The 18013-nt window shown below is 57.5% G+C and overlaps 1 protein-coding gene across 2 annotated transcripts in view; it reads right to left on the bottom strand.

Moving 5' to 3' along the window:
* Positions 1 to 1055: 1055 nt before the first annotated feature.
* Positions 1056 to 18013, bottom strand: part of LOC111144064 (SIN3 transcription regulator family member B) — a 34729-nt gene continuing 17771 nt past the window's right edge. The window contains exons 8-20 of one of the 2 annotated variants that reach the window (XM_022498153.1): positions 17625 to 17743; positions 13278 to 13539; positions 12916 to 12942; positions 12379 to 12495; positions 11232 to 11470; positions 10336 to 10519; positions 7754 to 8363; positions 7395 to 7564; positions 5015 to 5188; positions 4694 to 4786; positions 3561 to 3655; positions 3129 to 3333; positions 1056 to 2952 (exon numbers count right to left, since the gene is read on the bottom strand). In XM_022498153.1, the coding sequence (XP_022353861.1) occupies positions 2722 to 2952; positions 3129 to 3333; positions 3561 to 3655; positions 4694 to 4786; positions 5015 to 5188; positions 7395 to 7564; positions 7754 to 8363; positions 10336 to 10519; positions 11232 to 11470; positions 12379 to 12495; positions 12916 to 12942; positions 13278 to 13539; positions 17625 to 17743 (2526 nt within the window). In that variant the 3' untranslated portion in view covers positions 1056 to 2721. The remainder of the gene's footprint in view (positions 2953 to 3128; positions 3334 to 3560; positions 3656 to 4693; positions 4787 to 5014; positions 5189 to 7394; positions 7565 to 7753; positions 8364 to 10335; positions 10520 to 11231; positions 11471 to 12378; positions 12496 to 12915; positions 12943 to 13277; positions 13540 to 17624; positions 17744 to 18013) is intronic. The other variant, XM_022498154.1, reaches the window with a different exon arrangement.

Genomic DNA, 18013 nt, shown 5'->3' with positions numbered 1-18013 from the left:
ACTGCTGTGTTCATCAGGGCCGTTCTTCATTGTGTGGCGATCAACTGCAGCAGACGGTGGCTTGGCACTATAGGCCCTTAGGATCCGGGACCTCCGTGGTTAAGTCCAGGCCCAGCAGGCTGGTCCCCTGCTCAGCGCCTCGCCAGGCTGCAGGCCTGGTGTTCGCAGGGCCAGGTCATGCCCCCTTCCCAACAGGGCCAGCAGTGACCCTCCTTCCCATTTCTCATCACAGCCATAGGCCCCGCCCACTCTGCACACCGATGCCCTTCCCTTTCAGGAGGCTGCCTGGCCAGGGCCGGCACCCCAGGACACCCCTCTCAGTGCTTCCAAGCAGGCCAGTCCGTGAGGACACAGGGCCCTGGGACCCATTCTCGATGTGGGCTCGAGGCAAGGAGGAATCTGGGACAGTACTGAGCCTCATTCACCCAACTACCCCGGGGGCCCAGACTCTCTGGAGGGGGAAGTGTGCACAACCGGGGGGCATTGTGTGTGTGGGGGGGTGCCCATGGATGACAGGGTCCCTGGAAGGCAGCAGGGGCCATTTGGGGGAGATTGAGGACCACAGGCCCAGTGGGCAGAAAGGCCAGCCAGGAGCCTCAAGGAGTATCTGCTAAGGGGACCCTAAGAAGAGCTGTGGTCTCCTACTTCCCTGGAGGTGGGGCCCGAGTGAGTTCAGAGGGGTGATGACGAAGTCACAGGAGGTGTGTTGAGAAAAAGGGGCGCCCAGCTGGGAGCAGGGGTCAGGGAGCATGGAGGGAGGGTGGCTTTATGGGCTGCAGGAGGGAAAGACCCGTGTTGGGCAGGCGGAGAAAGCTCGGAGCCGACCCCCGTCTTTAAATTGGGTTTCCCACGGGCAACATCTCTCCTTCCTACTGAAAATAAAAGCTGAGTTGGGAATGAACATTCCAGAAAACTGTGGGTGGGGACAGGACCCTCCTGCAGAGGCGCGGGGTGGCCACAGGGGGGCGGCACTTGGGGTCTGGGAATCGCGGGGGCGCAGGTGCAAATGGGGATTCGGAGACAAGCAACGACCAAGAGACCTCACGGAGTTAGGTCAATATTTAATTTTTAACTTTAATGTGCAAATAAATAGAAAAGGAAAACTACATTCAAAACAGCTGCAAAGGAAGTACAAGCCCCAGAACAGAAATTCTTCAAAAACAGAAGAGAGGCTCCCTAGAAGCATGCAGGGTGGGGCTCGGCGGGGTGTGGCCCGCACCCCAGGCCCACACGGAGGCACGGCAGGGGCCACGGGCTCCCGAGGATGGCGCCGGGAGGGTCTGGTTCAGGAATTCCGGTAAGTTCCCTTCTTACAAAACAAGGATGTAGACAAAGTGCCTGGTAGACTTGAGCAAACACGGGCTAGGAGACCCTGGGCAGGGCACACTGGCCCTATAATCACCCAGACCCCAAGTCAAAGGCTTTGCAAATCTTGAGTTCCACAGGTAACTTCCAGAAACATGTCTCTACTTCCCAGAACCGCGGATTTGGCACAGCTCAGTTTTTGGGAGGGTGAGGGCTGTCACTGGGTGGGTGGGAGGAAGGCTGCACACGAGGATGGTTCTGGTCCACCCCGTTGGTCAATCCCCTTTTGAGGGTGCCAGGAGCCCAGCTAGGGCCTCTCAGGGTGCAAGAATTCTAAAGAGCTGGTCCCCGGCCTGAACCGCTTGGCATTCTTGGCATAGAAAGCCTTGCACACCTCTGTATGACAGTTGCCTCAGCCCCTCATGCCCATACCCTGTCCAGGCACTGGCTGTAGGAATGACAATGTCAAGGACAGATCTGCAGAGTCCCATGAAGGCTCTCACTGCCCAAGGAACCAAGGGACTTGGCTGTTACAGAAGTTACAACCACTAAGAGAGCTTATGAATAAATATGTGTGCATATATATATTTCTAGAATGTCCTTCTTAGGTACAGGGCACCCCTGGGCCCTCTCAGTGTGGGCCGTTTGAGCTCACTGGGAGTTTCAGGCTGAGCCCCCTCCCCTTGAGAGGCCAGGAAAATATAGGTTTGGAGTCTCATTTTTTCCAGAGTGGGGTCTTCTCGACAGTTCTGGTACTGCCTGCCCACTCCACATCTTGACAACAGAGCAGAATCTCAACAGTTTGGCTGAAAGGGCCCTTCCTGCTTTCAAAGTGACCAAGGACCCCGAGCATCAGCTGAACCTAGCCCATGCCCCAACGATCAGATGCAGGCAGGGCCCAGCTCGGGAAGTTTCCAGAAACTTTCAGAACCGTTCAGGAAGGATGTGCTTTTCAAGCAGATCCACCCCGGCCCAACTCCTTCAATGTTGGGGTCTCCTGAACGCCGACCCCCAACCAAGCACATGGTTCAGCACAGACTTTTCCAGACACTGTATGCACAAAGGGACCAATGGTGCCCCCGTCTTGGGATTTGGCACGTGTGACGAAAGCGGCCCAGCAGGTGCATAAAGGCGATTGCTTGCTCCTGGGCCAGTGTGTGGCTCCTCCTCCTTCCAGCAGGGAGTGAACCCCCAGAGGTCAAGGGCAGGAGGGGCTCAGGTTTGGCACAGGATAGGCCCAAAGGAAGCAGGGAAGCCGAAAGGGATGGCGGCACAGGGCCACAAGCCAACACGACCCCATCACGCTCCGGCGCTCGCAGCCTGTGGCAGCAAGGCTAGGGGACACACTGCTCCCCTCGGGTTGTTCGTGAAAAGGCCCCGGGGCTGCTCCGGGCCGAGGCGGCAGCCACGTGGGGGTTAGGGTGAGGCTGGGCGGCGGCCGTACTGCACACGGTAGCGGGTCACGGGCAGCCCGTGCACACGCGCTGTCTCGCAGAGCGTCTTGCAGGGTACCATGTCCTCGTCCTCCTCGCCCATCAGCCAGTCCTGCACCAGGCCAGCTGCCTCCACCGTCACGTTGTCCTCCAGCCAGCGGCCGTGCCACTCCTCGAAGTGCTGGTGGTGGCGCAGCAGGACCAGGGGCTGTACCTGAGGGGGGACAGGTGTGGAGTCAGGGTAGCCCCAGATGGCTGGGGGTGGGGGTCAGTGGGAACCCAGGAGCGCACCCCTCCTAGATGGCCGGGGGTGGGAACCCAGGGACACACTCCATCCCTGAGGCCCATGGCCAGACCCCAGGCTTCAGGGCCGCGGAGCCAGGCGGGCACCTGCTTGGCCCGGCAGAGGGTCCCGCGGCGGTACATGTAGTCCTCGGAGTTGACGATGAACAGCATCTTGTGGGTGCTGAGCTTGAAGCGGCAGTCCACGTTGCAGGCACTCTCCACCCCGACCAGCCGCTTCCAGGAGCTCTTGGCCTCGCCGCGCAGAGCGCGCACCTGCTCACACTGCCACCTGCGGAACTTCTTGAGGTTCCTGGGGGGAGAGGAGGAGCTGCAGACTGGGAAATCCTCATGGCCCGTAAGCATCGGGAAGGCGTCCCACTTCCCCGGGGTCGGAGAAAGGCAAGCAGAAGCAGTGGAAATCTCCACCCAAACCCCTCCACCGGCGCCACGGGAAACCCAGTCAGACCCTGCGCTGCCGGCGGCGGGAGGGGCCTCCCTGGGCCCGCGGGGAGGAACCGCGTCTGCGGGTCCTCTTACCTCTGCAGGAACACGGGCTTCAGGAGGAAGCCCTCGGTGGGCGAGCTGGACGCCCCCTCGGTCCCCACGTACTGCTCCACGTAGCGAGCCAGGTGCTGTGGGGCCGGAGGGAGACAGGCCTGTGTTTTCATCCCTGCTCCCCAAAGCTCTAGGAGGATGGCAGCCAGGGAGGAGTGGATGCGAAACCAAAACCACCAGATGGCAGCTCCGGACTGACCGCCGGTCCATAGCCCGGAGTTCGACAGCTGTGGCACTTGGCGCTCCCGTGGTAAATCCCTCCCTCGTACCACTCTCACGTGACAAGCGCCCATGGGGAACAGGGCCCCCGCATAGAGAGCCGGGTCAGAGAGCAGAACGACACCAGGGCCCATGCAGCAGGGCAAGGCCAGGGAGGGGATGGAGGTGAGCAGAAGGCGCGGCTGGCAGGGGCGGCCCAGGGCTGGGGTGGGTACGGCCTGCAGCGTCCGGGGGACGCTTCACCTGCTTGCCACCCTCCGAAAGCCAGAGGTTCCTCCAGACTCACGCCTAACCAAACCACATTTGCTGGAAACTTCTGGAAGGGACAGGATGTACAGACCCCCACCCACACTCGTCTTGGAAAGCACTTCATGTGTGGGGAGCCTTGAAGCACGCAGGGAAGGATGCGGTGGGGGGGCCCCCACTGGCTGGGGGCTGAAGCCCCAGGACCCCAGGTGGACTGTGTGTCTCGGAGTGCGGGCCGGGGGAGTTCTCCAACTCAAGAGAGTTAGAGAACTCTTCCAGGCCAACGTGACCGGAAGCCAGGGCTCTGAGCTTTGCGCCCGGGGAGTGCGGGGTCATGCACCCCAGGGGGACATCACAGTGTTGGCAGCAGGAACAGGGCTGCGGGGGGAGGGTGGCCTGGCTCTCACATGGCCTCCTGCCGCGGGACACCCCCAGTGGCTCCTGGGGGCGCACATGCAGCTGCCATCCCCCGTCAGGCTTCCACAGATAGCGCTGGGGCTGCCAAGTGAGGCTGCTCCGGGTGGGACATTCTGTAGCCTGTGCCGTGTGCCCAGGGCTTGTGGCGGGTGGGGAGCCCCCCAGGGCTGCCTGTGGCTGCCCCTGACCCCCACAGTGTGTTCAAGGTGCAGAATCCGGACGGGGGTTCTCACCTGGACCTCCACAGGGTCCTCAGTCTGGGCCTCCTCGGTGTCCAGAAGCTCGATGGTCATGATCACCTGCCCCTTGCGCTGGAGGAACATGACCTGGGGAAGGGAGGGATGAGCAGCTGAAGCCGCGGGGGAGCCGGGCGGAGGCTGACGGGTCATCTACGACAGCCTCCCCCAGCCTGCAGGGGCCCAGTAAGAGGAGTGGGGGGTACCACATCGAGTGAGGCTTCCTGGGCCCAAGCCAAGCCGCCGGTCCTCTCCTGTCGCGGGTGCCCTCCTCGCAGCCCCAGCCTCGTGGCGGCGCAGAGAGCAGCACCCCCTCACCTTGAAGCAGTTCTCGTCTGCCATGCAGCGCTCGGCCTTCCACTGGTAGCTGGTCTCCCTGGCGGCGCGGACGCAGCGGGAGGACAGGCTCCCCCCGGCGGCCCCCCGCTTCTTCTCGTTCAGGTAGAGCTCCACCACCTTCAGACAGACGTCGTCACTCACGAGGTGGTGCAGCTGTGGGGAGGGAGAGCCAGTGGGTGCCCCGCGTGTGCGCCCCCTGGGAGGGGTGAGGCGCAGCTGCTGTCCACCGCTCGCCGGAGGCCGCACCTCGCCCGGAGAGGAGGTCAGCCAAGGCCTCGAGGGGAGGTCGGTCCGCGGGGCTGTGCTGGGCAGCTGCCGCGCTGGGGGCTGAGGGCACCAGACCAGATCAGAAAGCAGCGCAGACCACAGCAGACCGGACTGGACCAGCAGGCCCTGCCTGGGCGTGAGGAAGGACAGAGAAAGTCCTAGAGCACAAGTGCCAGAACAGGGACAATTCTTGTAATCGCTACAAACGCAGGCGCAGGAAGACAGCAGCGAGGGAGCCGGGCAGCGGGGTCAGGCCGAGCAGACGGAAGTCGACACCCCTGGGCACCGGCCATGGCCCAGACCGGCTCCTGCAGACCCAGGGCCTTCCCTGCGGCTGCTCTGCTGAATAAACACAACATGTGGCCACTCGGCAAGATCCCAGTAAGCACTGGCTGCTGTCACCAAAAAGAAGTGCTCAACAAACAGGCTGAAAGAGGCAGAGTGCGACAGCTCGGCCCTGCAGGCTGCCGACGGCGCCACAGACGGGGCCCCGCCGGCATCCGGCCTGCTGGAAAGCGGGGAGCTAAGGGCAGGGCATCCTGGCCCAACCAGGGCTTCAGCTAAATATTTAGCTCCATTTTTCTTGCTCCCTTTTTCTTTAAAAAAAAAAAAAAAAAAAAAAAAAAAAAAAAAAAAAAAAAAAAAAAGACTTCTAGGGGCGTCTGGGTGGCCCAGTCAGTTGTGTCTGCCTTCGGCTCACGTCATGATCTCAGGGTCCTGGGATCGAGTCCCATATCAGGCTCTTTGCTCAGAAGGGAATTTTCTTCTCTCTCTGATCTCCCTCTGTCTCTTGCAAACAAATAAAAATCAAATCAAATATAAAAAAATGAGTTCTACAGGAGATATTTGTGGAAAAGGGAATTAAAAAGAAAAAACAACGTTTATTAGAGTGTCTGATCTGGTCCAGCTGTCTGGGTGCTACAGACGAAGCTGCCATCCCCAGAATGGGGGCCCCACTGGGGGCACACTGGACACCCAGCCCCATGACAGCCGGTGCACAGGGGAGTGTCCCCGTGCCAGAGACCAGGCTGCAGGTGCCTGCTGGTGGGGAGGGCTGGAAGGAGGCAGGGCTGGGGCTGTCTGGGAAGACCCACCGAGCTGTATGCTCCTGTGTGTTTCTGCCCTGATGAGAAGTCTGTAAACCTGAAAGGAAATGCCATTCCTAGCAACCGTGTCCGGGTGGGAGAGTCAGGACACTACTCTTTCCTCGGCTTTTTTGCTTTACGGTGAATAACCTTCCTGGGTAAACAGGAAACTGAGTCAGGCTAAACAGTAACAACTCTGGTGACCGAGCAGGACTCACATCCCCAGACCACGTCTGCCTAATCGGAGGCTTTGCTGTTTATAATAACGCAACTGAGTCACATGCCTGATTTCCTCCGGTGGACACTCAGCTGCGGTATCTTTGCTCAGCGATGCGGGCAACCGGCCAACAGTCTCCCTCCAGGAGGAGCGGGCTACGGTTCCTTACATGTTGCTACCCTCGAGAAAGGTGTGTCGACAAGGAGCCACATGAACCCTTGTATGGTCGCCAAAAGGTGGCAACAACCACGTGCCCATGCGCAGGTGAGTGGATGAGCCAATGGGGTCCATCCACGTGATGGCGTGGGAGTTGGCCACCGAAGACCATGAACTTCTGACAAGGCTAGATGTGGGTGGACCTTGGAAAGAGCATACTGAGCTGGAGAGGAGCCAAACTGGAAAGGTCACACGCTGCTGGGACTCCATTTATGTGAAATGTCCAGAACAGGCAAATCCGTAAGACAAAAGACAGACTGGTGGCTACCAGGGGCTGGGGGAGGAGAATGAGGGCCGGGTGACGGCGCATGGGGACAGGGTCTCCTCTGGGGCGACGGAAATGTTCTGGAACTAGATACAGGCATGACAATGTCACTGTACTGCTGTTCACTTGAAAACGGTGAATTCTGTGTTACATGAATTCTACTTCAATTAAAAGAACGAAAAAAACATGGGGGCCCCGGGGCCCTCCGCACAGCACGGGCAGCGGGCAGGACCGGAGCAGGCAGGGTCTCTCCCGGAGGGGCTCGAGGCCTCCCGCCGCCCCCAATCACCGCCTGGCCGGCGCGCTCACCTGCCTGGCGATGCTCTGCACCAGCTTGTCCATGGTGAAGCCCACGTACGCGTGGATGGTGAACATCTCGCGCAGCGTGTCTTCGTACTGCGTGGGGTCGATGCTGCCCTCCAGCAGGCTGCGCACCATGTCCAGGAAGGCCGGGTAGTACTCCTCCAGCTCCACCTCACCTGAGGGGCGGGTACAGCCGTCACCCAGGGCCAGAAACACGCGTGGCCCTCCCCGGGATGAATCCGAATCTCCGTGGCACACTGCCTCCCGCAACAGATGTCCTCGTTCTCGGCCCGAGGCTCAGGCACCCGCGTCCCGCCCGGCCGGTGGAGGGGAGCCCCGTGCGCCACCCGGGCCCGAGGCCTTACTTGGCTGCTTCAGCCGCAGCTCCATGGCGGGGTCGTTGCCCTTCTCCCGGCGGCCCTCGCAGAGCAGTTTCTCCCTCTCCTTCTCGGTCCGGTACTCGAGCAGCTGCTTCTGCGCCTGGCGGTAGATCTTCAGCAGCCTGGAGCACAGGGTCTGGTGGAGGCGCAGGAAGAAGTACCAGTTGTTGTTGGCGAAGAAGAGGCTGTACACATCGTCCAGGGGCTTGTGCGGCGGCGGTGGTGGCGGCTGCTCGGCGGCCAGTGTCTCGCCCACGGCCCCCTTCTCCTCCGGGGGGCTGCTCTGCGGCCCCGGTGCCGGCTTCTTTCGGTCGCTGGCGTCAGCGCCCTGCCCCTGGGGGCTCCCCCGGCCCTCGTCGGCAGAGTCCTCAGACGCCCCCAGGTCCAACTGCTGGGAGAAGAAGAGGCTGGGCACGAACTGGTGCACCAGCTGGTGGATGGTGCCCTGGTCCTCCTTCTGGATGGCTGGCTGCCGCTTCACGTAGTAGCTGATGAGGGCGGCCGCGTCCTCCAGGATCTGTCTGTCCTCGTACACGAAGATGAGGTGTGGCTCGCTGGAGGGGGCGCTCCGGCCCTCAGAGTGCTGCTCCTGGTGCTGGGGCGGGGGTGGGGGACAGGCAGCCATTAGGCACAAGTGACCAGCTGGGAGAAGTCCAAGAGATGGGGGCCCAAGGCCACAGGGCTCTAAAAGCATCACACTCTTGGTCCTGGGTGCAGCCCAGTGCCTCCCACCTGGTCCCATTCCCGGGCCCACTCCAACCACTATCCTCTCTGGGTCTAGAGTGATTTGACCTAAAGGAGCATGGTTACCCATACTGCAGCCGGCTAGACCTTCCTGCACTGCTCAAGATAGGACCCCAGTCCCTGGCATGTCATCCTACAGCCCCTACACCTGGCTTCTTTCAATGCTTTAGGGCTGCTGAGCTCCCTCCTGCTGCGTGCAGGACCTTTGCACGTGTCCCTCTGCTCTTTGGCCCTGGAAAACTCTGCTCAGAGACTCTGCTCAGTCTCTGTCCAGCTCATGACTTTGCTTCCTGCGAACCTGTAGATGATCATACTCCCTCCAGACTACCCTGAACTGCCTGCTGAGTCAGGCCGGATGACGCGCTCTCCTGGGTGGCACCGATCACCAGCACCAGGCACCAAGGCTACACACACCCACTTTGGAAAAAGTGAGCGTGGATGCCATCCCCGTGGGTGGGGAGCTCACAGGGGCAGGGCCAGGTCTCCATCACCCCTCAGTGACCAGCCCAGGGCACAGCACTGTGGGGACTCCTCCAATAGCCAAGAAAAGGAGTGACCAACAGAAAACAGGTGCAAGGCCAGGGCCTCAGCTTTCTGGGGTGGGCGACTCTCTTTCTACCAGAGATCGTGCTCCCTCAGCGACGCTGAATTCTGCTGCAGCCCGAGACCTCCTTCCCCTACAGGCGGGGAGTCCTGAGAGCTGGTATGTCCGGCTCCTGGCTCTGGTGTGACCTCCTCTTTCCTACTGCTTTCTGAGTTCCGATCTCATTTGTGCCACAAATGCCCTCAAAAACTTTTTTAAGTCCTTTCCTCAGAGCAAGTTCTGGTGCACGGAATCCAGAGCTGTGCACTGCTAACAGCCAACGGCGAGGGGCTGACTTCCCTATGCGCAAAGGACTTGCACGTGCAGGGCTCGCCAGGCTGATGGGCTAACCTCTGGCCCCAAACAGTGCTGTGCCCCTTTCCTCTTGGCTCCCACGGAAAAGGAACTCCGTGGTGACCGTGGAGGGTCTCATAGGTCACGTCACTGACTCGCATTCTGATCATATCCCACGGATCCTATCTGGGGGAGTGGCGGTGGCGCTCTCAGGGCTGGACCACCGACTCGAGGATTCAAGTGAAGAAACCAATTAGTGGCAGGTGGGCCCTGCAGGGCTGAGGGTGGCTGGCAGCAGGGAGGCAGGAGGGAAGGGGCTTCCTATCACAGGCTCTCGCAAGTAGCTCACTCCCTGCACACATTTTTCGAAGCCTAAATCCTCGCAGCCTGGCCCCAGCCCTGCCTCAGTTCTGTGGTTCAGGCCCCAAGAGCCTGACTGTGCCAAAGCTGACAAGAAGATGCAGGGCGCGGCTAGAGGCAGAGCCCTAGGGCCTGGAGCCCTGATCTCCTGTTACTGGCCTTGGCAAGTGGCCACCTCCTGGACCTGTTTCATCGCTGCTAAACCCAGGACGCTGGTACCGCATAACAAGGTCTTGTGAGTATGGGTCAGATGGAACGTTCCTTCTCAGGGTCTACCTGTGCCGGGCACACAGCTGGCAGCAAAGAAATGAAAGCTGAAGTCACTGGAAGGAAGGTCCCTCAAGACCCCGGGGGTAAACAGGGAGGGGAGAGCCCCCCACCAGCCACGGGGGGACCGCTACAATCCTCCCCCTGGACCCGCTCAAGGCTGAGTGCCACAGAAACATCCCCTCGACCCCTATGTATACCTGCAAGAGGGATGCTGGGGAAACAGAGGCACAGGCAGCCGGCAGCCTGCCTGACACTGGGAGAGCCAGAGGCGGAGCCAGGATCCTTGGTCCGCTCTGTCCTGGGTAGAGAGCCTCACCTCGTCATAGACGCTCTCGATCTCGTTGAGTAAGCTCTTGGAGCGAAGGGCCTTGGTGTCGTTCTGTTTGAAGTTTACGGCCTGATGGTCGAGGGACTTGAGATAGGCCTTCTCATACTGCTCCCGCCAAATCTTGTTGAAGCCCTGCTGGGCCTCCCGCCACTCCTCCTCCTTAGCCTTCAGCCTGCAGGGTCAGAGGGGCTCAGCATGGGAACAACCCCAGGCCCCCACCCGTCATCCCTGCACGGGTAGCCTGTCATCCACCCACAGGCCCTGCCAAGTGTGTTCCAAACTCGGGACAGCCAGTGCCCAGCCTGGCCCATGGGTTCCGTGCTGAAGAAAAAGAGGGAGGGAGGGAGCAATGGCTCTGTAGAACCAATGTGGCTGGTTTTAGTTTCTCAAATATCGCTGCCCTCCTCCCTGGCCTGGCCCACTCTGGGTAGGTGCTGGATCCAACACTAGGCTTAATCGCTTGACTGTAAGCCCCACAAAAAGGGACTATGTCAGCCTGATTCAGCTCGGCAACCCCAGGGCTGAAGACAGCGCATGGTCAAAGGCAGCCACTTAATTAATAATTAATACCTGCTCACTAGCACAAAAGGTTCCCACAATGTGTCACTAAGTAAAAGGCAAGCTAGGACAATCCTATTTGTGCTTTAAAATAGTTACTTTTCATGTTCAGATATGATTATGTGCATGGTGGAAAGTTCTAGAAGGACACAGACAGTTGCTCAGTTGTGCTTTTCTTTTGGGAGTAGAATGGGGCAATGACGAAAGACTGGAAACCACACTAAGCCAGCCTGAGGTCCTGGGGACCCCCTCCCAATCACACTGTGACAAAGAGCACTAATGAGCTCCACGGGGCTTGCCCATGGCAGGTGGAGTCTGGAGGACACCTTTTCAAGACGACAGGGACGGCAGTGACTGGGTTCTTCTTGAGGCTCTCGATAATCTCTGGTGCCTTGTCACCGTAAATGCGGTGGATGGCGCGGCGCTGGATCACCTCCGACGTGCCCCCCAAACAGTCGTCCAGCCGGAACTTCTCCTGGTCTTCAGGCGCCATCCGCGAGAGCTTCTTCTGCACACTTTCCAACACACGGATCGTGGCCAGGTTGGTCTCCAGGACGACATCTAACTATGGAAAGGAAGGCAGGGGCCAGCTGTCGGGGGGCAGTGGTGCCCTGGGGACCAGCCTGAGTTGGCAGAAGAGATGTGTGGACAGAACTGATTAACTTCTGTGTCCCTGAGGGGATGATGGTAGATGCCAGGCCGTGGCGGCCCTGATGCAGCGGCTCTGGGGGCCCCAAGCCGGGCTGATGGGGAGCTGGTCCCCAAAGGTAAACACACTGGAATTCCACTTATGACAAAGTGACAGAGATGGAGGACAGGTGGTTGCCAAGGGTCAGCAGGGAGGCAGGGAGGGCCATCAAGGGCAGCAGGAGGGATCCCAAGGGTCGGGGGAGCAGTGCGGTATCTTGGTGGTGGAGACCACCACACACACGCGGACACATGCGCACACACACAAATATAAGTTCAACTGTGAAGATGAGAATAAGATCTCAGGGTGTGTCACTGTGCCCATGATTTTACAAGCTGTGACCACTGGGAAGAAGGCTCCCCGGGATCACTTGCTGCGTGTAAATATACAAGGACCTCAATAAGCATTCCGATGGAAAAATAAATATGTCTATTTAAAACGGAAACAAATAGTACCACTGCCTAGCCAGCCTGAAGGCTGGCAAGTCAGAAAAGGGACACTTTTGGTCACTGAAAAAATATTAAATAAAAAAAAAAAATGTTTGGTAGAATTTGCCTACCCCCCAGAAAAAAAGAAAAAAAAAAGGGACACTTTTGGGTGCTGCCCCCTGCTGGAAAGTGCTGGAATCCCAGATACTCGAAAAGAGTCTGGGGAGGGCGGGTGGGTGGGTGGGGAGGAGGATGGGGGTACATCCAGGGGTGGAGAGAGAGAGAGAGTAAAGTGGAGAAGAGGGGACAGGTTCGGACCCCACGCCTCCCTCATCCCAGCAACTCCAGCACACACACCTCAAAACGCTCGTCCTCACAGCGGTGCAGCTGCTCTTCGTAGGGCGTCTTCTTGGAGCTGACGAAAGTGGAGTCCTCTGACCACGAGGGGAAGGAGACCCAGGTGTCATTCAGAACCTGCACCAAGAGGAAATACTATGACGAGAGCAGTAGGCTTCAGTGGCCAGAACCATTTACTATGCCGTCCAGCATAAGAGATATGGAGACAAGTCATATAATCCGGATTTTACAGGAAATTAGCTTCTCAAACCAAGAGCAACCTTAGTTTTAAAGTGGTTTAAGGAGAAAACAGGACTTTGGTCAAGTAAACAAACTGTACTATTTCCCGGGTTGGCCAACTTTCTCTGTAAAGGGCTAGATAATAAGTATTTTAGGTTTTGTGGGCCAACTCCCTGTTGACAGACTATTCAACTCTGTCTTTGTCCTGGCAAAGCAGCCACAGGCACTATGCAAATGAATGAGCATAGGTATGTGCCAATAAAACTTTATTTACAAACACAGGCATAGGGCTGGATTTTAGTTTGCTGACCCCTGGACTATGTATCCTGAAATCCAGCAAGAACTCTCAAATTCTGGAAACAGAGTAGCAGCCTATTAACCCTGAAAAGGTATTCAAATGGTCAAGCTAAACAGAGACATATCAAGGGCACCAAATCGGGGACAGAGCAGGCTCCTAGCAGAAGTACACGTACACCTAGAGGGAGAGTATGCCAAAGCCAAGGCCAAAGCCAAGGCTCTGTGGTTTGCCAAAGCTACCAGCAGGGTAAAAAACCATCGTCTCGGCTCAGGCATTTTGTCTGCTACCACATCCCAGCACCTACTACTCAGGATTTGGGGGGTGGGGTGGAGTCGAGGCTCAGTTCTTTCATGTAAAACGTGGGTGTGATGGGGTTTTTTGCGGCGTGGGGGGTGATGCACCACGTAAGCTGACAGGAGCCGCCGGGGAGCACTACCTCCTTGCAGATGGCCGTCCGCCCACTGCACTTGGGCTGCTGGTAGGTTTTGGGGAGCGCTCGGTAGCTGGATCCAATGCGCTTGCAAGACGCGTAGTCAATTTCCCGGCTTATTCCATCCCCGGATCTGTCGCTCATGGGCGGGGCGAATGACAGCTCTTTCACCCCCAGGAAGGACTTGAACTGTGCAAAGAGTTCTGGAAATTTCCTTCAGAAACAAAGACAAACAGTAAGTTGGCTTCCCTGGGGCTTTCCGGGAGGGACCTAGCGATCTGAGAACGGCTTCCTGCAGACGCCTGCCAACGGTGGTCAGAGAGGAGGGGCAAGGGGGAACCAAGCATCAGGTGTGTGTCATACACTCAAATGTGTAAATTTGCTTCCCACCCCTCTGTCACCTGCCAAGTGCCAACACTAACGGGCGAGCCTTGAAACGTGCTGGAATAGACAACTCAGACTGGCAGAAGCTGGGATTAGTGAGGTTTTTTCACTGAAAAAGGCCAGGCACCAGCCTGGGGGTCGGTAAGCTACTACCAAGCTGCCCATGCGTGTCCTTGCAAATAAAGTTTTATTGGTACACCACTGTGTCCATTTGCTTAGTATTGCCTGTGGCTGCTTTTGCACAACACAGCCAGGGTTCAGTAGTACTGCCCCTTGGCCCTTGACAGATAAAGTCCACCGACTCTTGCTCCAGAGTCTTCCTCCCTGAGGGAGATCCCTCCCAGGAAAACCCCCTGCAGACGCGATCTCACAAGCCACAATGTAATGGCCATGCAATGGGAAGGTCTTCATACAACTGTTCCCCAATGTCACCTGGATTTGTGATTAAAGGAGTATCAAATTCTACTGAGGGGTGCCTGGCTGGCTCCATCGGTGGAGCGTGTGGCTCTTGATTGGGGGTTGTGAGTTCGAGCCCCACATTGGGTATAGAGATTACTTAAAACAATTTCAAAAAAATTTAAAAATCCCACTGCAAGGATGCATTACTTTGACAGGGGGCACAGCGATCCTGCCACCCGCAGCTCCCTTCCTTCATGAACTATAAGGCCCCCTCCTGAGATGGCTGTCCACTGTGCCCTGGCTGTACGAACCCCATGCCAACTTCACTCATGAGGAAAACCCACGAGCAAACAGAAACGCAGGGTGGAAAGACATCAACAAACCCATGCAGACGACACCTGACATTGCAGCTGTGATAAATGCCAACCGTGAACGCTCCAAGGGGGAACGGTCCCTCCGACACAGCCCACTCCAGTCCTGACCCTGGCTGTGCCATCGGCAGGTGGCCGATCTCTAGACCCCCTTCCCTGGCTGCCCCTGGGCGTGCAGACCCAGATGGAGGCTCACACTGCGAGAACAGGCCTTGTCAGGGTGATTGCTAGCCCAGCCAGGTGTCACAGCTAGGCAGTGAGAAGAGGCCCGCAGTCGTTCTTCGCTGCACACCCCTAGGGCCCTCCCTCAACACTGCTTTCAGCATGTGGAAATGGCAATCGCGGACCCCAACCCAACACTGCCCCCCTGCTCAGCACCTGAAATTTCGAGCTCCTTCATTCTTCTCCCTTAATCATCACCCCTGCCCCCGCCAACTGCAGGAGATAGGTCTGGCCATTCTGCAAACAAAGAAACTCTGATGTGCTAGTAGGAAGCAGGGTCCCAATCCAGACTTGGGGCTGGAGATGCACCCAACTGGGCACGCCCGCCCCGCAAAGGCGTCCCCAGGCCCCTCGCCCGCCACAGCATGTCCTCTTTCCAGCAACAGCACCCACTCCTCGGCCAGGACCCATACCCAGGGTTCTGATTCTGAGCTCACACACACACTGCTGTGGGAACGAGCACATAATCCAAGTCCACACAAAAAGCCAGCCACAGTTCAGCCAAGGGTGAGTAACGCCGCTGTGCTGCTGGGGCTGTTTTTCAGAGTGTCAGGAGATCCTCACTAGCCTGGGAGAGTGAACCCAAGGGAAAGGGACACCCTGACGTGTGTACCCTCTCCGGATCTCAGGAAGCACGGCCTGACGACCCTAACTTGACCTCTTAGTATCCCAACCTATGGAGCATGACCGTAGCACTAACTGTAGAAACTGGGGACAAACGTCCTTCATTACAGACCCTGCTGAGAAAACCTCAATTCGTACAAGCAAGGGAATAGCACGCAGTCGCTACAAATCACATAGGCTCACGGCTGACACCAAAAGACATCCGAGAAAGACATCCAAGAAATACCGAATTAAAAAAGAAAAAAAAAAAAAAAAAAAAAGGCTGCTGCAGCCCAGCCTGACAGCATCTCGTCCTGAGCTCAGAGGATGGGCAGAGCGCCGGCTTCTGGGCTGGGCCACCCTAGATTCACCCATCACCATGGCAAAGCTCTTTCTGAAGAGCGGTCTCTCAGGAAAGTGGGAAGTATTCACTCTGGGCCTTAGCCTCCTCATCCTTAAAATATACTAAAAAACCGGGGCGCCTGGTGGTGCAGTTGGTCAGGCATTCAACTCGATTCTTGGTTTTGGCTCGGGTTGTCATCTCGGGGTCCTGGGATCAAGCCCCAAGTCGGGCTCTGCACTCAGCAGGGAGTCTGCTTGAGTCTCTCTCTCTGCCCCTCCCACTCGTGCTCTAATAAAAAAAAAAAATCTTAAAAAAAATTAAAAAATATATCAAAACACATCAAATGTGTCCATGAGCCCACATGATGCTTTAAGAAAAAAAGAATCGATCCTAATAGGACAGGAGTGTGACTCATCAGCCGGCCATTATAATAAATGGAGAAATCAAACATCTACTCTGGGCCTCCAGAAGGTGAAAAATGCTGTTGAGGTTCTCTCTTTTGCAACCCGCAGAGAACATATAAATACATGAACGAACCACAAAAAGAATGTGGACACCACCGCCCCCTGACAGACAGAGGGACATGGAGGACAGGACTGCAGGGGTGGGGAGTGCCAGCACAGAGACAGCAGGCAATAAAGTGGGAGGGAGAGACTCACAGACATGTTCTAAAACCAAACCAAACCCAGACAAGGCGGCCAGAGTGAGCACTGTGCTGGACAGCACCTGAGCCATCCTCAGTGGGGGGAGGTGCTCACTTCCAAGGGATCCTTTTGACGGGGGAGGGAGCGTGATGTGACGGCACAGGAAGGGGCTCCCGGGGGGTGGCGAAGGTCCGTGTGGGACTTGGGTGGTGGGCACAAGGGGCTCTGCCTAAAAATGATTGAAGTCATCCATCATTCGGATTCCTGGGCCTGTGCTTTATTTTATATTTAAAAAGAAAACTTAAAATACTTTTCTTAATTAACAGTAAAGGGCTCAGGAAGCACCCGTCCCGGGGATGACTTTAGGGCTGAATAAAGCTCCTACGCGGTCATTACATACCGTGCACGCACCACGTTCCAGATGCTGTTTTAAAGGTCTTACGTGCAGGGCCCACTTGCAGCACTTTGAAACTATGTGGTAGCTCTAGAAATCCCCATTTCATGACAGGAAAACTAAGACTGTCTAAGAAACTCGTCCAACATGTGAGAACTGAGGAGCTGGAGGCGGTGCTGGGGCCTCTCCGTTCTTAGAGCGCATGGTGCCCGTGCATCCGCCTCCCGGAAAACCTCTGCGCCCCCAGCAGCCGCCCCAGTCCCCGGGGTCTGTCCACCTGCTCACACCCCACGGCACAGGCTGCTGACTGGGTGACCACGGCTTCTCTCTGGCCCGCAGGGGTGCCGAGTGGCCGCTTCCTTCTTCCTGGCAGTTTCTGATTGGCAGAATTTTTAAAAGCACGTATCAAGGGGAATTTCTAGAGGATTATGCTGGGTGAAGAAAACCCAGTCTGCAACGGTTATGTACGGTGTAATTCCTCCCACGGAACACTTCCATTGTGTAAGTTTCAGAGCTGGAGCGCAGATCAGGGGTTTGCCAGGGGTGTGGGACCCAGATCCGGGTGGCGTGCAGGACGGACGTGGGTGTGGCTATTACCGGTCAACACAAGCATCCCTGTGCTGCTGAAGCCGTATCTTGACCACTGGGGTGGACATAGGAACTTTGCAGGGGATGGAGCTGCATGCAAGGGGAAAACCTGACAAGACGGACGGACTCTGCAAGCGTCAGCATCTGGGCCGCCACAGTGGGAGAACAGGGCCCAGGACCTGTGTTCTTTCTCTACTGCGGCTCAATCTAGAATGACCTCTACCACCACAGCAATTTACAAACAGAAATCAAAGAAAGCATTTACCATTTTCCACAAGCCACAAGCAACAGAAGGATAGACAGAGCTTACGGACACACACCTGCGTGGAAGCCCCGGGAAGGGTCACTCACCCCAGAAACGGGCTGACGAGCTGGAGGAGCTCGGAGCCAGACACGAGCTCCTGATTGAAGAGCGCGATGCAGCGCAGGAAGTTCTCGTAGACCTCCTGGCTCTTCAGCACCCTGCGAACCTGCGGGGAGAGCGGATGAGGGGGCCCTCGAGGGCCAGCCCCACCCACACTCCCCACCCCCTGCCCTCACTTGGCTCAGGCCCCATTAAGTGAACACGGAGTCACCGAAGCACGTGCTCTCAAGTGATGGGCTGCGGTCAGCAGGGCAATGGTCTCCAGACAACCAACTCACAGCCTGGAGGGAATGTGCGTGAGACCAGCTCGTGAGACCTGCCATTGACCCCGGGCGGGAGCCCCACAACCACCCGGCCTTTAGAAAAGCCGCACAGC

This window comes from Enhydra lutris, unplaced genomic scaffold, assembly GCF_002288905.1.
Source record: "Enhydra lutris kenyoni isolate GAN:26980312 unplaced genomic scaffold, ASM228890v2 scaffoldscaffold10, whole genome shotgun sequence".
NCBI classification, from domain to species: domain Eukaryota; kingdom Metazoa; phylum Chordata; class Mammalia; order Carnivora; family Mustelidae; genus Enhydra; species Enhydra lutris.
Note: the sequence above shows the minus strand (reverse complement) of the source record. Positions and strands in the feature narration are given on the sequence as shown.